The sequence below is a fragment of the Mus caroli genome, unplaced genomic scaffold, assembly GCF_978045245.1.
Source record: "Mus caroli unplaced genomic scaffold, Mus_caroli_1 scaffold_18, whole genome shotgun sequence".
In the NCBI taxonomy this organism is placed as follows: domain Eukaryota; kingdom Metazoa; phylum Chordata; class Mammalia; order Rodentia; family Muridae; genus Mus; species Mus caroli.
This window is the reverse complement of record NW_028227273.1, coordinates 15,250,260-15,273,471: the sequence shown is the minus strand read 5'-3', so window position 1 is coordinate 15,273,471 and position 23,212 is coordinate 15,250,260. Positions and strand designations below refer to the sequence as shown.

The window sequence follows — 23,212 nt, the reverse complement described above, 5'->3', positions numbered from 1 at the left end:
GTCCATCTAGTATTTCCGCCCCAGCTTCCACTCCTGGCTGTTTTGGACAAGAAACAATCAAAGAGAACTTTGATAAGCTCCTACATTCACCCACTTATCCTGAATCTCTGCTAAAGTAATCTGCCTTTTCTTTTGTTACTGTCAAAGCGTTGTTTGTGCTCCGGCTGAAGGTCAGCCTTGTGCGCATGCGCTGGAGACCATCTCCTTGGTTTATGCTCCGGCTGAAGGTCAGCCTTGTGCTCATGCGCTGGAGACCATCTCCTTGGCCTTATTTGGATCTGTACAATTCTGTCCTGTTGCTTCAACCTTATCAGCTTTGCATTTTAGCTAAACTTTCATATTGGAAAATCATGTTTTCCTTGATCGTTTGAGACCATGTTTCTATATAACCGGCATCTTTTCTCCCACTTCTTTTGTATTTAGCCATCCCTCAGGCCAGCATGCCTTCCTTTGGTGAGTGAATATCTTTATTACTCCATTTTTATCCACCCACCCCACCCCAACACACACACATACACACACACACACACACACACACACACACACACACACACACACACACACAGGGTTATCGATACCTTTATGGTTTTCTGTTCCTTTCTTTGGACTCTCCCATACTTTGGACTTTGCCCCTTGCTTTCTAGCCTGTTATAAACCTATCATGTATGGTTGCCACTTTGGCTTCAATAGCAATTAGTTTACAAGTGAATTTTAAAATGAGAAAACTCGATTTTATGTTTGCCCGTCTATGCCACCGCTGGTGTGTGGTGCCCTCCGTGCATGTTCATGGCTACTGTGCTGCTTGAAGAACTTGCTTAGCATTTCTTTTAGCACTTACTTGGTAATAATAGTTTCTGCTTTTGTTAAACAACAAAACCCCAGGCTGTTTTGTTTTGTTTTGTTTTGTTTTGTTTTTGTCTTGTTTTTACCTTTAATGTTGAAAGATATTCACTGGGTATAGAAAATTCAGCTGATAGGTCCTCCATCCCCACCACCACCTCCCAGCATGTTAAAGACACCACTTCATCGTTTTTCTTGTTTAAATGGCTCCTTCATCATAAGCCGTGGTAAGCCTTCTCCTTCCTCCCTATTCCCACTCCTCCCTCCTCCTTCTGGCTCTCTTCCCCACTCCACCCTCCATCCTTATCAGCAGAATACTAGTCCACTTGGTTTCTCACTGCTTGACTACGTTGGCTTCTCTTTAATTTAGGACTCGTTTGCTCCCCTTCTCTCGTTCTATGCTCCTGTCCATCTCGGATGTTCTTGATGTCTACTGTCCTGGTCGTTAGCATCTCCCCATTGTGCTGCATCTGGGGGTGACTTTTTTTTATTACGTATTTTCCTCAATTACATTTCCAATGCTATCCCAAAAGTCCCCCATACCCTTCCCCCCCTTTCCTACCCACCCATTCCCACTTTTTTGGCCCTGGCGCTCCCCTGTACTGGGGCATATAAAGTTTGCGTGTCCAATGGGCCTCTCTTTCCAGTGATGGCCGACTAAGCCATCTTTTGATATGGGGGTGTCTTTTACTGCTGTGTCTTCCTGTGCACTACTCTTTGTCCTTCTGTGGTGTTTTCATTACTGTCAATTTTACTTCATAAAGCCTTTTTTCCAGATATCTTAGTTTTCATTTCTAGAAATTCCAAACAGTCTGACTTAAAACTTTCTTTTTTTTCTCCCCTCATCAAGTGTATCTTTACCATGAATATATTTGTACATTTATAATATGGCAACATTTTAACTTATTCAAATAAGTGGCCAATGCTTTAAATGATTGTTTTAAAGCCTTTGTTTACTGATTCGATTGCCTCTGGTCTGCTTCTGTGCTAGTCTGATGAATTCTGGCTAGGTATGGGACATTCTGGCTGTATATTGTTGATCATTGTTCAATTCTGCATTTTTTCTGCTTATTTACAGTATTGGACACTTTTATCTTTGACACTTAAATCACTTGTGAATCAATGTAATAGTTTGGTGGCTTATTTTTAAATTTTTAATCCATTTTGGATGGAGTGTAAATAGCATTAACTCTGAGGTTCCTTTGAGCTCTCTGCTAAAAGCCTCACATAGACTGTAAGCCTTCTTGGCATCTTGAAGCATCTCAGCTCCATGTGATCCTTGGGACCATTTTAACGGACACCTTCAAGGTAGTTTTTAATTCTCATGAAGTTATTCTTTACCAGCCCCCGTGGAGTCTGTGTTTTCCCGACATCCTTGTCTTACCCTCTGCATGCTGGCACATACATTCTAGATACTCTAGTTCCCATAGACCCTAAAATTATCCCTTTAGTCGAGTGAGACTGCCTACCTGTTTGCTTGTTCTCTTTTCTTTTTTCTTCTTTCATAGTCTAGAAGTTACTTCCAACTGTGATCCAGGAGTCCCTACAGGAATTATTTCTTTCTCTCTGATCAGGATAATAGAAAGCAGTGCTTTGATAATATGTTCCAAAGGTGGCTAGCTTACAGCTATTTCAACCAACTTACTAGTAAACTTTAACACAAATAAATACATCTAATAGACAAAATTGAAGTGAAACCAAGTTCGGGAAGTTCTAGGTATATTCACATATTCCTATGGTAAGGAAGATCCTCCCTTAGCCTTAACCGTGAGCTAAGCCCAGGAAACCTCACACGTTAGCTACACACAGAATAGCAGAGGAGACCAGGAAATCTAGAATTCTTAACGCATTTTCCCAAGCTGGTGGTACTTTTGCTTCTGTTTCTCAAGCTCTTTAAAGGATAACTAGAGAGCAAGCTTCAGGTTGACTGTAGAGAGATGATAAAATCAGAATTAAAGTCCGTATTGAAGTAGACTCCAGTAATAGCCCTAATAATGCGATTTGGCTTGTGATTTGTCACATTTTTTTATGACAAAGGGTTCATATTGCTTTTATTGACTGGAAAAGCATCTTTTTTTTTTCCTGGACAGAGAAACAAAATTCATTTCCATTCTCCCTTTTTTTTTTTTTAATTTTAGAAATAAAAGCCCAGAAATGCCCCATTCCACAAACAAAGAGCTAATCCTTGGCATCATGGCGGGGACTGCTGGGATCAGCTTGCTGGCCTTCTGGTACCACAAGGTCCTCAAGCCGAGGACGACCATGAACTTCCCTAAGCTTTTTTCTCTGGGTAAGAAATTTGGTTCACTAACTCTGCCAGAGGAAAGCCACAGTGCACAAGGAGCATCGGTGGTCTTTCAAAGGAGGCAACTCCAGATCTTGGAAAAGCTAAACGAGCTACTGACCAACATGGAAGAACTGAAGGAGGAAATCAGATTCCTGAAAGAGACAATTCCAAAGCTGGAGGAATGTATACAAGATGAATTCAGAGGGAAGGTGACAGTTCATAAGATCAGTCCTCAGCACAGAGCGAGGAAAAAGAAGGGGACAACCGTTCAACGCTCAGCAACAAGTAACAGCTCAGAGGAGGCAGAAAGTGAAGGAGGGTAAGTGGCCTCAGTGTTTCCCGTGGCGAACTCGTTATGTCTCCCATTATTGTTCTTATATAGATAGATAGGCACAGTCATTTGCTCTGCTATTAAAAGGAAATGAAAGGAATGTTTGTGTTCCTTTTTTTCTTTTATATATGTAATATTTTAATATATTATATATTTTAGTATATTATATGACATAATATTATATTTACTATATTGTATTATTAAATTATATATATTTCCTTGTAATATATACACATATACATATGTATATAATGACATCCTGTTGAAAAGACAGTTTTTGTTTTCCAGAATAGATAACTTATTTTATAATTTGGTTATTATAAATGACTAGTAGCATCCTGTAAGGGTTGGGAAGACATCATCATTTGACAAGATGGGCAGCCTATTGTATAATGTGGGTACTATGTGACTTTTATTAACAACGCCCTAGACCAATGTGGTGCAATAGAACTTCCTGTGATGTTAGGCGTTGGCTGCCTCTGTGCTGCCCAGCACTGTAGCCACCAGCCATGTGTAACTCTTACTTAAAGTGTGGGCTGTACACGTGAGGAAAGGAACTTTTAAGTGTACCTCGTTGTAATTATAATTTATTTCATGTAGTTAAGTGTACCACTTGGAAGTAGTAGCTACTGGATTTTATTGCCGGTCTAGAGGATATAGATGTGATTCTGTTTCATCTCTACATGGGTTAATATCCTGAATCCTAACCCTGAGAACAAATATCCCTTAGTCCAGAAACAAATACTCTGAGAATTTACAACATTGACCCTGGGTAGGGTTTTTGAAGAACAAAATAGCCGCGGGGTTTGGTTTGTTTGTTTTTAAGGCTCTGTACTGAATGCGATAGGGTCTGGCATCCTTGAGAGTAGGGACCTTGTTTGCTTCATGACACTTACTTCTGTGCCTTCACAGAGTAGGGGCCAATGAGAGTTTCTTAGCTGGACGGGTGATCCACACACTTTCTGTGGATGTGGGAGGTGGCATCTGAAGGAAGAAGTCAAAAAATATGGATGACGTAGCTCACTGGTCAAGTGTCAGCCATCAGTGCTCAGTCCAGGATTGTTATGTATCCTTTTGTATGCTGGTGGAATGACCGTGAAGTTTTGTGGTAGGGAAAAGCCACAGGTGATAGATTCAGTCGTCATGTCTAAGAACTTGGTGTTCCTGCACAGTAACAAAATGTCCTAGACTAGTTTTAAAATAGGCAAGTGAGATAGATGTTTAGAGAGCACCTAAGATCCACTGGAAAGTGTAAGTCAGAATAGAGACCCAGGAATTTTCATGAGTATGGGTAAGAAACACTTAGTTCTCTAATAGTGAACAGAAATCTTCTACACCGTCATGGGACATCTCTGAGAGGTACAGAACACCAAGCAGACGCCTCCCCCTGACTGCGTGGAAATCTGGGGTAGCCTTTCCCTGGGAACGCGGGGTAAGGTTTGAGCAGTCTTCTCACAGACAGGGCACGTTGGAGCTATAGTCTGAGAGGAGACCTGGAAGCTGGTACAGTTTAAAGTGCTGAGTGGCCTGTACTCCTAAAAACCTGTCTCGAGGAATTTAAGCGTGCTTGCTCAGGAAATGCTAGCATTCTGGAAAGAGAAGCAGCCCTCCTCCAGCTCAGGACAGATAAAAGGAAGATAATTACAGACTCTAAACATTGAGGTAAGAATGCAAGAAATAGGAGTTCAAGGAAGGCTTGTGAAAATTATGAATGACAGCTGGCGTGAATATATCAAAACTAAGACACAGGCACTGAAACCGGACTTCTTCCAGCTTGATCCTGGGTGGTTTTGTTATCAATAACTATAATACAGTCCTAGTAACAGACTAGACTGGTAAACACACTAGACTAAGTAAATGGGAGGTACCCTTTTCTATCTAACGCTGCTTTAGAACAGTTTTTAAGCAAAAATAATCATTTTAATTTAGTTTTTAATGAGATACAAAAAGATGTATCCTGTTTCTGTAGATAAATATCTGTAAGCTAGTCACCTCCCTAAGCCTTCTCTCTCCCTTTGGAACTTGTCTTATCTCAACTAGCTTCCCACAGGGGACCCTCTAGCCACAAGTATTTCAGAGACCCCGGGAAGAAACCAGTAAGTACAGGCATATACCAACCTTTAGATTGTGCTAACTCAGGGATAACAAAATCAAGTCTGCTGAGAGCTTACCAGCTTGTATCAGTTTACTGGAGAATCCTTTAACTTTGATCTCTGTGAGATGAAATGCAGAAATGCCTTTGTAGGGTGGGGTGTTTGTTGTTGTTTTTGGCATTTCTATCTTAAGTTTATTGACTTCTGTCAGGTCAGTTTGGTGTTGAAATTCATGTCTAGGCTTCTAGGCAAACAGACGCTGACTATAATGATGATTTTGTATCCCTCAAAGTTGTTATAGTTAGAAAATGATTTTTTTCAGCTCTACTAACAATGTGACGTTGGAATTGAGATCTTTTCTTTAGGAGGTGCCCCTTGCCTTCATCTGTGTGCAGGCTTTGACAGTTTCCCTGTCTCCTCTGGGTGCTTGTGTTCCTATATACAAGGAATAACTGGGATTTTGTTCCTAAAAATTACAGAAATAACATTTTGTGATGCATTGGGGGTTTTTTTGGTAGCTGTTTATTCATTTTTTTTCTGTTTTGAGGCTGTCTCATGTTGATATATGTAAACGAGTTCTTTCGAAATGTGGTCCTGCATCCCATTGATGCGGTATTGGTCTCTCTTGTTGGTGAATATTTAGAGCATCATTTGTTTGCTCCTATAAATAATGCCTCAGTGACTACCCTTAGAATTCCTTAGACACGTGTAGGTTTGTAAAGCATGTGTTTGAAGTGCTGACTTAGAGATCACATGTATCGGTTATATGTATACTAATAAATCTTTAAAATTCACAAACCTGTGTCTATGAGAAGGCTTATTGTCCTGTATTAACACTTATAGCGTCGGATTTTAAACTTCAGTCAAATTTATGAAGATGAAATGTTAACAAATAATTTTCAAATTTGTATTCCCCTGAACCTTCATTATATTGAGCATATTGCCATACGTTTTTGGTTTGTAAATAAATCTCTTTCATGAGGGGGGAAGGGAAAAAGAAAGAGAAAGAGAGAGAGGGGCTAGGAGAGAGAAATTGAACTTGGTGAAGTCCCTCATATTCACTGACTGTGTCTACTCCATGCCAGGCACTGTCTAAACTATGGAGACACAACTGAGAACAAAACAGTCCTGTAACTTCAACCAGTTTTCTTTAAGATGAAGTAGGATGGGCTGGTGAGATGGCTCAGTGGGTAAGAGCACCCGACTGCTCTTCCGAAGGTCCGAAGTTCAAATCCCAGCAACCACATGGTGGCTCACAACCACCCGTAATGAGATCTGATGCCCTCTTCTGGTGTGTCTGAAGACAGTTACAGTGTAGTTACATATAATAAATAAAAATAAATAAATAAATCTTAAAAAAAAAAGATGAAGTAGGATGTTGAAGAGGAACGCTCTCGGGCATTTTAACCAGAACCCCCCAAAGGTGAAGGACCACACAAAACATTTTAAGTGCTTAGCGTTGGTGTAATTAGGTGCTTCCTTCACCTACGTGGCAAGGACAAGGACTTGCTAAGAGACTGAAGGCGTTGCCCAGGAGAGCCAGTGCTCACTGTCTGCAGCTGTGAAAGGAGAGTGGTGCAGAGCAGAGAAGTGCTGCCATTGTTGACCCCATTCCAGCAGTATCCTTGCAAAGCCCAGATCCTGGAGGAGTGGGTGTTGTTGCTAAAGCACGTGTGCAGTGTGGGCAGAGAAAAGAGTAGCGTGCATAGCCTTCTGGAGCCAGTGTTACTGGAGTGGGTGGAAGCGAATTCGAGCAAGCCGGCAAAGGACCTGAGAACTGCTGGAACAAGTGTGTGTTCAGGTGAGAGAACAGAGCAGAACTACCCCAGCCCAGAGCAGACCAGCAGAGGACTGAGGAGCCAAGGAAGAGAAAGCTTTCCAGAGCAGCAGTGGGGACATCTGCTTCCATCCATCTGACACAAGCATGCATCCTGGTTCAGCTTTAACTACATACATGACATCAGTTTCCCAAACCTGAATTCTTTTCTTAGGTAAGGCCAGTATGATGGCTCAGAGGGTAAAGGTCTTTGCCACACAAGCCTGACAACCTGTGTCCAACCCCTGGGACCCAAGGTGGAAAGAGACAACTAACTCCCAGAGGTTATCCTGTGACCTCTACCTACATGCCATGACTTCATGGTATGGACACCCCACCCCCAGACAAACATTCAATAACAAATAAAACTATTTTAATTAAAATGTGGTTAATAGTGTGTGTCATGTTGTTTTAAGTTTTAATTGAGATGACACAGGGCGATGCTTTGTACCCTGTCTAGTCTGTGGTGAGTTCAGCAAAATATCAATGTTTTATCAGTTAGAAGGGAACAGGCAGGTCTGAGGATGCAGCTTAGTGTTTGTGAGGCACCTGCCTACCAATTGCAAGCCTGTGGACTGCATCCCCAGCACCGTGAAGCAAGGGAGGAGGGGAGAAAAGGATCAAATGTATCGGATGCACTAAAAAGTGGTCAGGAAATTTCTGCAAAGACTTAGGAAGTAGAGAGACCCAGAGTCTGTCTCATCTCCCAAGCTTTCCCACTGGAGTGTGAAAATAGCTACAATTAGTCCACGGCCATGACCCACAAAACCAGGTGCTGCTTTTTAAATGTTTCCTCCCTGATTTACAAATTCTTCAGTACAAATTCTTTAAGAGTCACTTTACCACTTCACTGAATATAAAGGCATCGGAAAGAGAACATTCAAGTGGAAGAAGGGAGGATTAGGAGACCAGGAATGTAGAAGATGGCTGGAGAGAGGCTGTCCCAAGGAAAGAACTGGCAGGAAGCCCATGATCTCCTTCAATTAACTGCAATTTTAGCTCCTAATTTGTCAGCTGACTCCCTGAACATAACGAAATCAGAATACACACTCCGTAGCCACAGAGCTTGCAGCTCTTCAGGAAGGCCAGCCACAGAACGATTTTATTCTAGAGCAACGTCAGTGGGTTCTAGAGTCTCTGTCCTTCCATTCTGGGTTGTTGCCACGGCAACTCCACACACAGCTTCAGTATTCAGTCTTCTGACCTGTTCCACCTACACAGGGCATTTTACGTCTTATGAATGATGGCCTAGAAGGGAAAGACTTAACTCTGGATTAAATTCAGTATGGGAAAATGCTTAAGGTATGCCTTAAAGACAAAGCAAAATAAAGCAAAACGCACTTCACGTGGTGCACATTTTTTGCATGCCAAAGAATGTTGGAAGTAGCCAGAAGCCCAGGTAGTGTTGCCTTTAGTTTCCCACAGTAGCTGGAGATCTCTGTGTTTAGTTGAAGCGTCTTCCCACCGCAGATAGACTTTTGCTTCACCCATGGCAGATACGGTAAAATGGAGTCAATGGAATATAGGTTTGTTTTAGTTAATTCCCGTCAAATGGAAGTTTAATAGTCTCAGAGAGATACTGTGGTGTGTCTGGGGGCGGGGGAGGGTTAACTCTCTGGGGACCTGTTATGCCTGATATCATTTTATGTTTCTCTTTATTTTTCTTCCTGCCTGCATCCCTGATTTTATCACTCTCCCAACCCCTGAGCTTTCACAGAGTCGGTGGGTGGAGATAATCTACCTTTCTGTGCATTCTTTTGGATACATCTGTGTGGCCATTAAACTTAGCCACACCATTTTCAAATTAGCTGTTGTCTCCCATCATTATGGTAGATATTATTCTTTAGAAAGTTTGCTAGGCCTCCATTCAGCTCCTGTTTGCTTTTTCTTCTTCATCCCCACCCCCCCACCCCCCCACCCCCGCTTTCACTCTAGCTGCTGGAAAAAGGACCAGTGCTTCCAACCCAATCATGAAGATCCAGTTACTCCACAACGCATGCGTCATGGATCCTCTCGTGCGTTACAAACAAAAGTGGCTCTGGGTCTTATAACATGTCGTCCTTCTTCAACATACAAGATAGGTAGAATATCCTCTTCCTCAAGTTCAACTACACACTTATGTCCGTGTAAAGGAAGACATAGTTTACGGCGGAGATTCCGAAAGAGGAAACAACAGGGTAGTAGGGTTAACTTCGATTCTCAGGAAGACTTAACTTCCAGTACCGCGAATTCTACAGATCAGTTCACTTTGACTAAATCTCGAAAATATTTTTCTTCCCGCAAGCTGAGTGTAGTTTCCTGCCACAGGAATAGCGTTACCTATGATACTCCACGAGGTAGTCTGTCTCATGAAAACGAAATTCAAGGCTTTTCTAAAAAGTCACCTAGCACAGATGCTCCAAAACGAATAAGCTTCTCTGATCCCGAACATGGCAATAGATACTTTGCAAATCTGGAAACAAAAGCCGGTTCTTCAGGCCACTGGAGTTTTGAGAGAATGTCTTACCCACTAACTCTAACAACATCTCTCTTCTCACTTCCAACTGTTATTTCTTCTTCCAGTCAAGTAAATGTATCTGTTGCTGATAATCAAGAGCATGGCCGGCTAAATAAGGTTTCGGAAGATGCCCTTCATCACAGGTCTCAGAGTCAGAGTGGAAATTACTCTCCAGCTGGTTTGGAACAGCATCCGTCTTCTGCCAGCCTCCTCCAAGATGAACTTTCTTCATTGTACCAAACTATCAATAGCTTAACTGTTGAAGTTACCTCAGGCTCCTTTGAAGAGGAAAGCTTTGCCACCCCACCTCTAGATGAAGATATACCTTCACCTGTTGAAATGGATGAAATAAGGTCATCTCAGATTTTCCTTTCTCTGAGAAGGGCGGCTCAAATTGGAAAATTTCCCAACAATCGCTCTCCGAAGACGATAGAAACTAGTATTCAGCTCTCTAGAAACCCGTTCTTACACAGATCTGCTATAGTGCAGGGGAAAAGATTTCTATATGGCGGGTTTAAATGAAATAGTGTGGTTTTGAAAGTTTGTAGACATTATTAGAATGTAGAAGCCAAAGATGATTTCATGTTCCAAAGATTGGCTAGTCTTGGATTTCTAAATTTATAAATTTCATAAAATATTGTGGTTTGAAAATGACACCAAGTTTTTCTGTGTAAATTACCTGAATGTCATGCATCCTTAGAGTACAGTGCCTCCTTTGATTCTGATCCCTAGAGATGGTAATATAATGTATATATATATAATCTATAGAGTTATCATGGTTGACTCATAACGTTTTCATTTGTATCAGTGAGTACTTATCATATTTCTCACTCAGAGTTTTCATTAACACAAGAATTAAACAGTGATGTAATAGAAAATGTAGATTATTTAGTACCCAGATTTTTAATTTATATTATTTGGGGAATCCATATGTGGTGCATGCCTGGTGTGTGTGGGGAGGCCAGATGTCAACCACTAGGAGATAATTGTCTCTACCATGTAGGTCCCAGATGTCAAACTCACATTATCAGGCTCAGTGGCCAGCACCTTTATCTATTGAGTCATCTCAATAGCCCATAACCCAGAAATCTTGCTTAATAACTTAATTATATACTTATATATGCACAAATCTGAGAACGTAAGGAATCATGAAATCAAATAAGAAGCATATATAATTGGCCTCTCAAAGCTATATTTTAAAAATATTATTCTTAATCTTTTCCAGTAGGCAAAAGTTATATAAGTACTCTAAAAAAAATGAGTAGAAAGATAGCAAATGTAAGCAACCAAAAACCACTTTAGACTATGTTCTTAAAAGAGTAGTTACGTTATTTTCAGTTATTTATCATATTCAAATGAAACCCTAATTCCCACCATTAGGCTCTAATGTTATTTTTACATGCAAGGCTTTCCATTCATCTTAACAGAATAAAATTCTTTTTAATTTTAAATTCATTACTTGCGAAGAACATTAAAGGTACCATTGTAAGCATTTTGAGGTGCGTAGTTCAGAAACATTAAGTACCCACACTGACACCACCTCAGCCCTACAGCGCTCTCCAGATAGGAAAACTGAAGCTCGATCCCCAGTAAGGAATAACTCTCGAGCTCCTTTCTTCCCCATTTCCCTGACTACTGGCCTTTTACCTTCTATGATTTTGACTGGCGCGTATAAGTCGAATTGTTAGTATTTGTCTTTTCCAACTGTCTCACTTCACTTAGAATTATGTTGCCAAAGGTTTGTGTAGCATATATCAAAGCATTTCTCATTTTATAAGGCTAAAGAGCATCCCATTTTCTGTGTGAGTCGCATCTCACCTAGCCATTCATCTGTCAGTGGAGAACTTTGATTTCTTCTCAGTTTGAACTCGTGAATAATCCTACTATGAGCATGGGCGTGAGTGCCTCTTGGAGACACTACTTTTCAGTATCTCATTAGCATGTATCAGTTATACAGAACAATGGGTTTCATTGAGACATTTTTATGCATGTACACGAAGCATTTCAGTCCTATACCCTCACCTTCTCGTTTCCCCCTCATCTCTCTGGTCCCTTTTTCTCAACTGACTCCCCAAGTCTATTTCATGTCTTTTTATTCCAATGACTCAATGGGTTTTGTTATGGTTAGTATAGGAAGATCTCCTTCCAGGAGCATGGATACGTTACCTGTGGCTATCCCACTGAAGGAAATACTGACAATATATAAATCCTCAGAGACGAAAGGGGCCTCAAGAACTTTTCCTACTCTGGGACAAGATATTGGCAGGCCTACAGTACAGGCATGGGGCTAGTATAGGTCTTGTGTAGCTTCTGTACATTCGAGAGTACAACAGCCTGCTAAGCCTGCTAGTCAGCATTCCACCCCATACAGACCGCTCTCCAGCTCTTACATTCTCCCCACCCCTTTTGTGATATTTCCAGAACTTTCAGAATGTAATATAGTCACCCCACTTATTAGTGAGCAGTCAGCAGTCAGTTATTCTCAACACAGGATCAGCTGTGGGTCTCTGAAGTTACTGCCCATAAGCATGGCTATTCAGAGGGTAGTTGGGCAGCCGTGTCATGTCCAGGTAGCAATATGGCAACGGTAGACTAAGGACTGCGATTTCCCCAGCCATAGGCTCTTAGCTGGCTTTATAGTACCGGATGTGAATTCCCTCCTATGTTAGAGAACAGGTTGATTACCCTCCTCACAGATTTGCTGTCATTATTACACTAGTGGGTCTATCTTGCCTGGACAGTCGTCATTATTGCACTGAAGAGTGCATAGCAGAGTAAAATTCCGAGTAGCACTCGTCTCCCTGCATCTGCACTTCCCAGCAATCTGAGGGGTAGCCAGGCCGGAAGCTGAGCTCCCAGCTCAGCCAGGCCGGAAGCTGAGCTCCCAGCTCAGCCAGGCCGGAAGAAGCTCCCAGCTCAGTCCCGGAATGATTTCTCTGCCAGAGGATGAGGGCATGTGACAAGACCTTACTTTACACTGTTTTAGAGTCTCTACCAAAATGTCTAGATCCTAGTGTAACCTGATTTTTAATTTTTTTTAAAGGAACTATCTTAGTGTTTTCTGCAATAGCTGCACTAATTTTGCATATTTCATACCAGAAAGGCACGGGATTTCTTTATTTCCTTAATTTATCAGCATCTATTTGTCCTGTTTTATTTTAATTGTAAAGTGATATTTCATTTCAGTTTGATCATCTTTTGATGTGACTTCCTTTGGAGAAAATTTATTCACATCCCTTGCTCTTTAAAAAAAATCAGATTATCCATTTTGTTGTTGTTGCTCTTTTAGGGCAACCTTATGTATTAGGGTAGTAACCCCCTATCAGAGATATCAGTTGCAAATATTTCCTCCACATGTCTGGGCTGAATTCTTACTTTCTAGTTGTGTTCTTTATAGACAGAAGGTTTATATTTGGTATAATCCTGACCTAGTCATCGACTTTAATATTTGCCTTTCATTACCTATCCATTGGGTATTGTATCCAAGAAATTATTAATTCACTGACATGAGGATGTTGTCTCATGTTTCCTCCTAAGGGTTGTATAGCTTAGTTTTGCAGTTAGGTCTTGGCATGTTTTGGTGGTATTTTTTTGGCTATGATGCTGATTAAGGATCTCAGGATACAATATTTTAAAGATGTGTTTACCAATTTCTTTGTGTATGAAACCTAGCAAGTTACATGGGTACTGACTCTGGATCTCACGGTTTTAGAGCAAGCTGATTGTCCTAACTGCTGGTCCTCGCTCTAGCACCAAAGGACATGTTATCGAAACTGATGCTTTTGCATGCAGAAATACAGTTTTCCCAACATTACTTGTGAAGGCTACTGTTTCTTCTTCATCATTATGGTCTTGGTATATGCCTAGTCATAGAGTAGCTGTGTTATACAGTAGATCTAACTTTAATTTGAGGAAACTTCAAACTGATTTGCCTAATGTCGGTATGAATTTGTGCTTCACCAGCAATGAATAAACTCCTCTGTCCCATATCCTCTCCAGACTTCATTCAGGTTTCTTGATGACAGCCACTTTGACTGGGGTGGAATAGTATCTGAAAGCAACTTTAATTTGCATTTCTTGGATGGCTAAGGATGCTGAGCACTCTTTAAATAAGAAATTAGGTGATGAGGAAGGACAAAATTCAGGTACAACAAATGATCACTCAAGAGGATATAAAACTGATTGTTTCCTAGTTTCAGCTAGGTCATGGTGTCGTGATTCTTTTTCTTTTTTCTTTTTCTTTTCTGTGTGTTTGTGTGTGTGTGTGTGTGTGTGTGTGTGTGTGTGTGTGTGTGTACGTGCGTGTGCTGGATAGCTGCATACAAATACAGTTGATAGTAAAGTGCAAGGCAGTATGGGATTCTCCATGGCTTCAGCACAGCTCTTCAGCTGTGTAGGAGCCACTGAGAGACAGAGTCAAGCCAAGGGAACTGTGCTGAAGTGGCTGTCTCATCCTAGTTCTGGGATGGTTTTATTTGAGTTCATTATAATCAGTGGCTTTATTTTAAAAGGATTAAAAGTAACATAGACTTGGACCCTTGACCATATACTTGATGTGTGTGTTTCCTCCTGGTCTCTGTTCTGTTCTGCTGGTGTGAGAAGTGTGCTTTTATGCTTATATCACAGTGCTTTGATTCTATTGTCTTGTGGTAAATTTGAAATGAGAAATGTGAGATCTCCAACATCATTCATTTTTTTTTCAAGATTGTTTTGGCCACCAGGTGTTCCTTGAGATTTCAAATGAATTTCAGGATAGATTTCTATATTCTACCAGACTATTATTGATATTTTGAGGTGGATCGCATTGAATCAATAGACTATTTTGGAGTAGTTCTGGCATCTTAATATTAAACCTATAAACATGAGGAATTTCTTTTCGTTTTTTTATACTCTTTCAACAATATGTTATAAGGATACATATCACCAAGCACAGTAGTTCATGCCTATAATTCCACCTATTTGGGAAACTGAGGCAGGAGGATCACTTGAGTAGGAGTTTGGGATCATGGTGCAAATCAGGTGTTGACACTAAGTTCAACATCAATGTGATGACTTCCGATGAGTGACGTTCCCTAAGAAGGACAGGACAAACCCAAGTCAGAAACAGAGCAGGTCAAACTCTTAGGACGGAAGTCATTAAACTGCCTAAATTAATCTTAATTTTATTCTTTGAGATGCTATTAGAAATAGAATCAGTTTTTATTGTTTACCTTTTATGTAGATCATTACCAATGCATAGGACAGCTGAGTCTTGTCTGTTATATCTTCAGCTTTGCTGCATGCGTTTGTTAGAGACTATAGTGTGTGTGTGTGCGTGTGTGTGTGTGTATGCCTATGTGTATGTATGTGCCCTTGTATACACATGTGTGCATGTGTGTGAGCATGTATGTATATGTACATGTGTGCATGTGTGTATATGTATATTATGATATGTGTGTGCATGAGTGTATGTGCATGTGTTACATGCTTGCGTGTGTGTGTGTGTGTGTGTGTGTGTGTGTGTGTGTGTGTAAAATATTTGGGTTTTGTTTGTTCCCTACATATAAATCATATTAGCTGTGAAAAGAAGATAACTTTTCTTCTTCCATTTCCATTTGAATCGCTTTTATTTCTTCTTGTTGCCTAGTTGCTCTGGGTAGGACTTTACGTGGTATATTGAACTGACCTTGTGAAAGCAGGCCGTTTCATCCTCACTAACTGGTCTACAGGAAAAGCTCTCCATCTTTCACCACTGGGCATGTTACCATTGTGCTTCTCATATGTAGCCTTTGGTACATTGAAGCAATTTTCTTCTACTTTTATCATAAAACACTAAATTTTGCCAAGTACTTTTTTCTTTGCAAATGAAAATGATACTTTGAAAATGATACTGTTTTTTATTTGCATTCTATTGCTATAGTATATATTATGCTGTTTTATTTCCATGTATTAAGTTATCCTAGCATCCAAGATAATAATGGGCTACTCTGTCATGGGCTATAGTCTTTTGTAATATGTAGTTAAATCCTGTTTGCTGGTACTTGAAAATGTTTGCCTAAATATTCATCAGAGATGATAATGGTCTATAGTTTTCATTTCTGGTAGTATCTTTGTCTGATGTTTCTATCAGAGCAATGCTGATCTCATAGACTACATCTGAGTTGTTTTGCTCACTTCAATTGTTGGGGCAGTGGGGAGGGTTCAAGAATACTTCTCTTAATTCTATTTTAAGTGTGTGGTATAGCTGGGCCTGGTTAAACATGCTTTTAATACCATAACTCAGGAGGTAGAGATTTTATTAAGGCCAGCCTGGACTATGTAGTGAGTTTCAGATCAACTGGGGATGCACAGTGAGACCATGTCTCAAACAAAACAAAGAATTTGGTAGCATTCGCGGAAGCCATCTGGCCCTAGCCTTTAGACTTGCTGGGAATTCTGATTGCTAATTCACAATCTCCTTGCTTGGTTTAAATGTTAAGAGTTTCTGTGTCTTCCTGATTCAGTCTAGCACTTGCATGTTTTGAGAAATTTTCCCATTTCATAAATTTTCTATGTTTTCCTGATTCAGTCTAATATTTGTGAGTTTTGAGAAATGTGCCCACTTCATCTTTGTTATTTACTGTGTTCACATCAATTCTGCTTACAATCCTATTCCTATAACACCAGAAGTAACATCTATTTCATTTTAGTTGAATTTCCCTTTTGTTTTCTGTCAGTCAAAGACTTACAAATTTTGCTGATCTTTCTAAAGAACACATTCTTTTTCTGTTGAAATTTTTCTTCTAGTCTCTCTTGTTTATTTCCATTCTAATCCCTATTGGGTGTTTGTTTGCTCTTGGTTTTTGGGTTTTGGAGTTTTTTGTGAGTTGAGTTTGTTCTAATTTCTCATGGTGTACATTTAGATTGTTTTTCGGACCTTCTTTAATAATGTAAGAATTTGTAGCTATAAATCTCCTCTTATCTCTGCTGTGTTCGTGGGATTTTGTGTGCTTTCGTTTGCATTTAACTTGACGTCTTGTAGTGGCCCTTATGGTTTCACATTTGGCCTACTGGTTGTCTGATATGGAATGAGGAGATAGCTCAGTTAGTAAAGTGCTTGCCACACTAACCTGAGGGCCCAGCACCCATGTGAGAAGCTTGTGGTGAGCCCACACTTGTAATCCCGGCACTGGCGAAGCAGGGACAAACAGTTCCTTGGGAGCTTGCTAGGCATTGGCCTATTCTAATCAGTGAGCCCTAAGTAACAGTGGAGACCTCTCTCAACACAACAAGGTACGCCAGCAAGGTGACTCCGTGGGTAAAAGCTCATGTCACAAGCTTAATCACCCTGAGTCTGAGCTCCACAGCGCTTTCCTCTGACCTCCTCACCATGCTGTGGTGTAAGGGTACCACATATACACATACATAATAGCTATAATGAATAAACTAAAAAATCCTGAGGAATGACATCCAAGTCTGTCTTTTGGCCTCCACATATATGTATATATTACACATGACCCAGATACATATGTATGTACGTACATACATGCACCTGAATATATATTTTGTACATGCACACATGCACCTGGATATACATGTATGCACATACACATATGCACCTGGATACCGTGAATACACCCTGCCCCACCTACACAAAGAACATAATGTTAAATTCCTAAATACCCTTGGATTTTCAGTCTTCTTTCTGATTTCATCCTACTGTGGTCAGAAAGAGGGGCTGTTGCAGGTATGATGGTGACACAGTTGTACGAATCCCAAGAGACAGAAAAGATAATTTATACATTGCCAATATTTCCAAATTCATTGAGACCTATTTTGTGGTGTAACTTATGATCTGTCTTAGGAATGTGTATCCCGAGAAGCGTGTAGTCTGTTATTGTAGAGCCTTATTTGGCTCGTGGTCGACAGTCATGTATCCATCATTTTCCAATCAGGTTTCCTCCAGAGATGCTGCTGTTTCATTCATTACTAAAAGTAGGACATGAAGGCTGGGCATGTAGCTTGATGGCAGAGCATTTGCATGACGTGTGTGGTGCTCTGGTTTCAGTAGCTAGAGCTACAAGAAGAGACTCTGGAGGACACTGACATTCTTTTGACGACTGGTCTGTTACTTTCCCCTTCAATTCTGTCAAATTTGCTTTATATATTCAGAGGCCGTGATGTCTGGTGCATAGATCCTTATTATTGTTATTTATTCTTAATAAATTGATCATTTTCCTATATATTGCTATCTTTTTAAATTATGTATTTTTGAGATTATAATGTGGTTACATAATTCCCCCTTCCCATGCCTCCCACCATATCCTTCTATATATTTCTCCTTGCATTCCTTCAAATTCATGGCCTCTTTTTTCATTAATTGTTGTCATATGCATATATGTGTATGTATGTACATATTCATATACATGCATCTATTCCTAAATATAACCTAAGTCCATATAGTGTTACTTGCATGTATGTTTCAGGAGTGACCATTTGGTGTTCAATAATCCCTAGGCATGACTATGTGTCCCCCTCTCAGCTCAGCATTCCTTAGTTGCCTGTGGTTCTTTGTGTAGGGCTGAGGCCTCATGGTCTTTCCCCATCAACTTTGTCCGTTGTTGTCCTTGGCTAGCTTATGTTATAGTCATGTTGGTGAGACCTTATAGGTACAGCAAATTCCCTAGTCCTCTGGCTCTCCCAGTCTTTTCAGTCCTTCTGCAACATTCCCTCGGCTTATATACGAGAGTTGTTTCATAGATGTATCCATTGGGCAGTAGTAGCACTCATATCTTCCTGGAAACCAACAGCTCTCTAATTAGAATTAAGTTCTATTCAACAAAAGGGAGACCATGCCTAATGTTGCAAACCATTCCAACTACCCAGGGCTAGTGAAGTCATGGGTCTTAGAGCTTCTCTTGGAGACGAACCTACCACCATCACTTTACTAAGCCAGTGTAACCCCTAACTACACTCTAAGTATGTGCTCTTATACCCACAGATAGGTATAAGCCTCACCCCTCATGAAGGAATCATCTTGTCACAGATGGAGGCCATCATAAAAAACCATAACTAATCAAAATGCAGAGTCAAATAACCCAGCCCCAGTGTTGTTTGGCATGTGTCACAGATTTTGTCTTTACATCTATTAGTGAAGTTACTTTTAGCCTATTTTAGTCACCATTTACATAGAGTATCTTTCTCCATCTTTGACCTTTAACCTGTTTTATCTTTAGAGTTTTGTAAACATCATATAATTGGATCTTGAATTTTTAAAATCTATTTTACATATATATATGTACATATAGTTAGTTAGTTACTTAGTTAGTTTTGGTACAATAATTACAAATAGGAAAGAACTTATTGGTGCTATTTTATTATTTTTCTCTGTGTGTTATAGTATCTTTTGCCACTCATTTCTTCAATTAATTCTTTTCTTTGTGTTAAAATTGTATGTTTTGTGATATGTTCTTATTTCTTTTTCAATAGATTCTTTGGAAGGTCCTTTGTGGTTTCCAATAAAAACAAAAAAGATGCAACAATTGATTTTCAACTGGTCTAAATTTCAACTACCTGCAAAATATTCTATTCCTTTTTAACTCCCCTGTTTTATGTTGTTGTCACAATTTACACGTGTACTATATAGCATTAATATATTTTTATAATTTTATACTTTTTAAAAATCCTGAATTATAAGTAGAGTTTCAAGACAGAATTTTGATAATACTAGGTTTAGTATTTATTTATGTATTTACCTTTACTAAAAGAACTTAACATTCTTTCATGTTGTAGTTGTTGTTGTTTTGAGGCAGTCCTCTGTAGCCTAGACTGTCAGGTATGAGCTTGAGCTGTGTCATCTAGGATCTTCCTGCCTCTGCCTCCACTGCATTACAGGGATGTGTTGCCACACCCAGTTTACATGGGACAGGAAACTGAACCCAGGGCTCCATGAGAGGAAGGCAACCAGTGGACCAACTGAACCACACCCCCAGCCTGAGAAACTTACACTTCGTTTGCTTCAGATTATTTGTGTGAAAGCAGTCTAAAGGACGCCTTTTAGGGTTTCTTGTAGAGCAATATTAAACTTGGCTTTTTTTTTTTCTGTAAGTATTTCATTTCTCCGTTACTTTTGAAGGGCCATTTTTGCTGGTTGGAGAATTATGTTGTTATTCCTTTCTTTCTTATGGTATTAAAATGCATCACCTCGGTGCTGACTGGTCAACAAGGCTTCTGCTGCGAAGTCTGCTAAAGGTGACAGCCCGTGACATGTGCTGAGCTTCTTTTGACACTTCCTTTATTTTTTAAAAAAAAAAGATTGATTGATTGATTGATTGATTGATTGATTGATTTAATGTATTTGAGTACACTATAGCTGTACAGATGGTTGTGAGCCATCATGTGGTTGATGGGAATTGAACTCAGGACCTCTGCTTGCTCGGGCCCTGCTCACTCAGGCTGGAAGATTTATTTATTGTTGTATGTAAGTACACTGTAGCTGTCTTCCGACACATCAGAAGAGGGCATCAGATCTCATTACGGATGGTTGTGAGCTACCATGTAGTTGCTGGGATTTGAACTCAGGATTGCTAGAAGAGCATTCAGTGCTCTTAACTGCTGAGCCATCTGACCAGCCCCCTTTTGCCACTTCCTTTCTCTTTCTTTCTTTCTTTCTTTCTTTCTTTCTTTCTTTCTTTCTTTCTTTCTTTCTTTCTTTCTTTTAAAATCACTTTACATCACAATCATAGCCCCCTCCCTCCTCTCTTCTCAGTCCCACCCTCACAAATCCCTGCCCCCATTACCCTCTCCTCTCTTCTCCTCAGAGGAGGAGAGCCTCTTTGGGTACCACAGCACCCTAAAGCTTCTAGGCCCAGCAGGTGTAGGCACAGCCTCTCCAACTGAGGCCCAACCAGGCAGTCCAAGTAGGAGGGAAAGAGATCCAAAGTCAGGGAACAGAGACTTAACCCCAGATCCACTTGTTAAGGGAAACACACGAGCACCAAGGTGCTCATTTGCTGCAGATATGCAGGGAATCTAGGTCCAGCTCCATTGTGCTCCCTGGTTGGTGGCCCGGGCTCTGTGAGCCCCCATGGTCCCAGGTTAGTTGACTCGTTGGATCTTCTTGTGGTGTCCTTGACCCCTCAGACTTGGCTCACTCTAACCCCCCGTCTTTCACAAAACTCTGATCTCTGCCTGGTGTTTGACTGTGATTCTCTGCATCTGCTTCTGAGTGAAACCTTTCAGGAGACCGTTATGCTAGGTTCCTGTCTGCAAGTATAGCAGAGTATCATTAGTAGTGTTAGGGGTTGGCTCTTTCACATGGAATGGGTCCCAAGTTGGGCCAGCCATTAGTTGGTTGTTCCTTCAGTCTGCTCTGTTTTTATCCCTGCACATCTTGAAGGCATGACAACTTTTGGGTTGAAGGTTTTGTGAGTAGATTGATGTCCCCCTCCCTCCTCTGGAAATCCTGCTTGGCCATTTCAGTCTTTATATCCCCCACTGGTAGGAATCTAAGCTAGAGGGCCCCACCATAGACACTCCATATCCTCTCCCATCCTGGGCCTCCAGCTAGTCACCAGAGTTATCCCCTCCCCAATTTCCATTCTCACTCCCAGGCCTCTCTCACCACCACTCCCCCGTTAAGCACACACCTGATCTCTTTCCCTGTTCCTCTCTTCAGCCCCTCTCCAGCTTGGTTTCCTCTTCCCATCCACTTCCAGTGACTATTTAGTTTCCCCTTCTGAGTGAGATTGGTGCATCCTCTCTTGAGACCTCCTTATTACCCAGTTTCTTTGTGGATTGTACCATGGTTATCCTGTACTTTATGTCTAATATAACATAGAAATGAGTACAAACCATACCTGTCTTTCTGGCTCACCTCACTCAGGATAATATTCTCGTTTCATCCATTTGCCTGCAAATTTCATGATGTCTTTGTTTTTAATAGTTGAATACATTGTGTAGATATACCACATTTTCTTTCTCCATTCTTCAGTTGAGGGTTGTTTCCAGTTTCTTATAAATAAAGCTGTTAGGAACATAGTTGAGTGTGTGTCCTTGTGGTATAGTGGGGCATCTTTTGGGTATATGCCCAGTAGTGGTATAGTTGGGTCTTGAGATAGAGCTATTCCTAGTTTTCTGAGAAACTGCCAAATTGATTTCCAGAGTGGTTGTCTAAGTTTGCAGTCCCATCAGCAATAGAGGGGGGTGTTCCCCTCGCTCCACATCCTCACCAGCGTGGGCTATTGCTTGAGTTTCTGATATTAGCCATTCTGATGGTGTGAGGTGAAATCTCAGGGTCATTTTAATTTTCATTTCCCTGATAACTAAAGATGTTGAACATTTCTTTAAGATCTTCTCGGCCATCTGAGATTCCTCTGTTGAGTATTCTCTGTTTAGCTCTGTACCCAATGTTTTAATTGGGTTAGTTGGGTAGTTGGTGTCCAACTTCTTGAGTTCATTGTAAATTTTGGATATTAGTCCTCTGACAGATGTAGGGTTGGTGAAGATCCTTTTCTAGTATGTAGGCTGGTCTTTTATCCTATTGATAGTGTCATTTGCCTTACAGAAGCTTTTCAGTTTCATGAGGTCCCATTTATCAATTGTTGATCTTAGAGCCTAAGCTACTGGTGTTCTGTTCAGGAAAATGTCTCCTGTACCAATGAGTTCAAGGTGCTCCCCACTTTCTATTCTATTAGATCTAGTGTATCAAATTTTATGTCGAAGTCTTTGATCCACTTGAACTTGAGTGTTGTGCAGGGTGAGGGATAAGGATATGTTTGTGCTCTTCTCCATGCTGACATCCATCCAGTTAGACCAGCACCATTTGTTGAAAGTGCTTTCTTTTTTTCCTATTGAATGATTTTAACTTCTTTGTCAAAAATCATATGTCCATAGTTGTGTGGGTTTATTTCAGGGTCATCAGTTCAATTCCATTGATCAACCTGTGTGCTCCTATACCAATACCATGCAATTTTTATCACTATTGCTCTGTAGTACAGCTTGAGGTCGGGGATGGTGATCCCGTCAAGAACGTCTTTTATTGTTCAGGATTGTTTCAGCTGTCCTGTTTTCCCCTCATATGACATAGAGAATTGCTCATTCTGTCTATCGGCAGCTTAAGTGTAAGGTGCCTGGGTGGCTCGCTTTGGGTTTATTCTACATGGAGTCAACTGAGCTTTCTGATCTGATCTGAACTTGTCCTTCAGATCTAAAGTTTTGGCATGATCTTTTCAAGTAACCCCACTGTCCTCTCTTGTCTTCTCCCAGTGCCCTCGTCATCTGTATTTGGTCAACATAATGGCGTCTCCCACGCCCTTCGGATTTTGTCTATTTTCATTCATTCTTTATTCTTTTTATTCCTCACAACAGTTTCAAAGTAAACATCTTCAGG

At 40.6% G+C, this 23,212-nt stretch overlaps 1 protein-coding gene across 13 annotated transcripts in view; it reads left to right on the top strand.

The window, feature by feature from the left end:
- Positions 1-23,212, top strand: part of Rmdn2 (regulator of microtubule dynamics 2) — a 75,521-nt gene that overhangs the window by 8,428 nt on the left and 43,881 nt on the right. For 8 of the 13 annotated variants that reach the window (XM_029471456.2, XM_029471454.2, XM_029471458.2 and 5 more), the window contains one exon: positions 2,979-3,446. In XM_029471456.2, the coding sequence (XP_029327316.1) occupies positions 2,995-3,446 (452 nt within the window). In that variant the 5' untranslated portion in view covers positions 2,979-2,994. Of the gene's footprint in view, positions 1-2,978; positions 3,447-8,536; positions 8,670-9,302; positions 10,218-23,212 lie in introns of those variants that run through there. The other 5 variants (XM_021149420.3, XM_021149421.3, XM_085832559.1 and 2 more) reach the window with 3 other exon arrangements.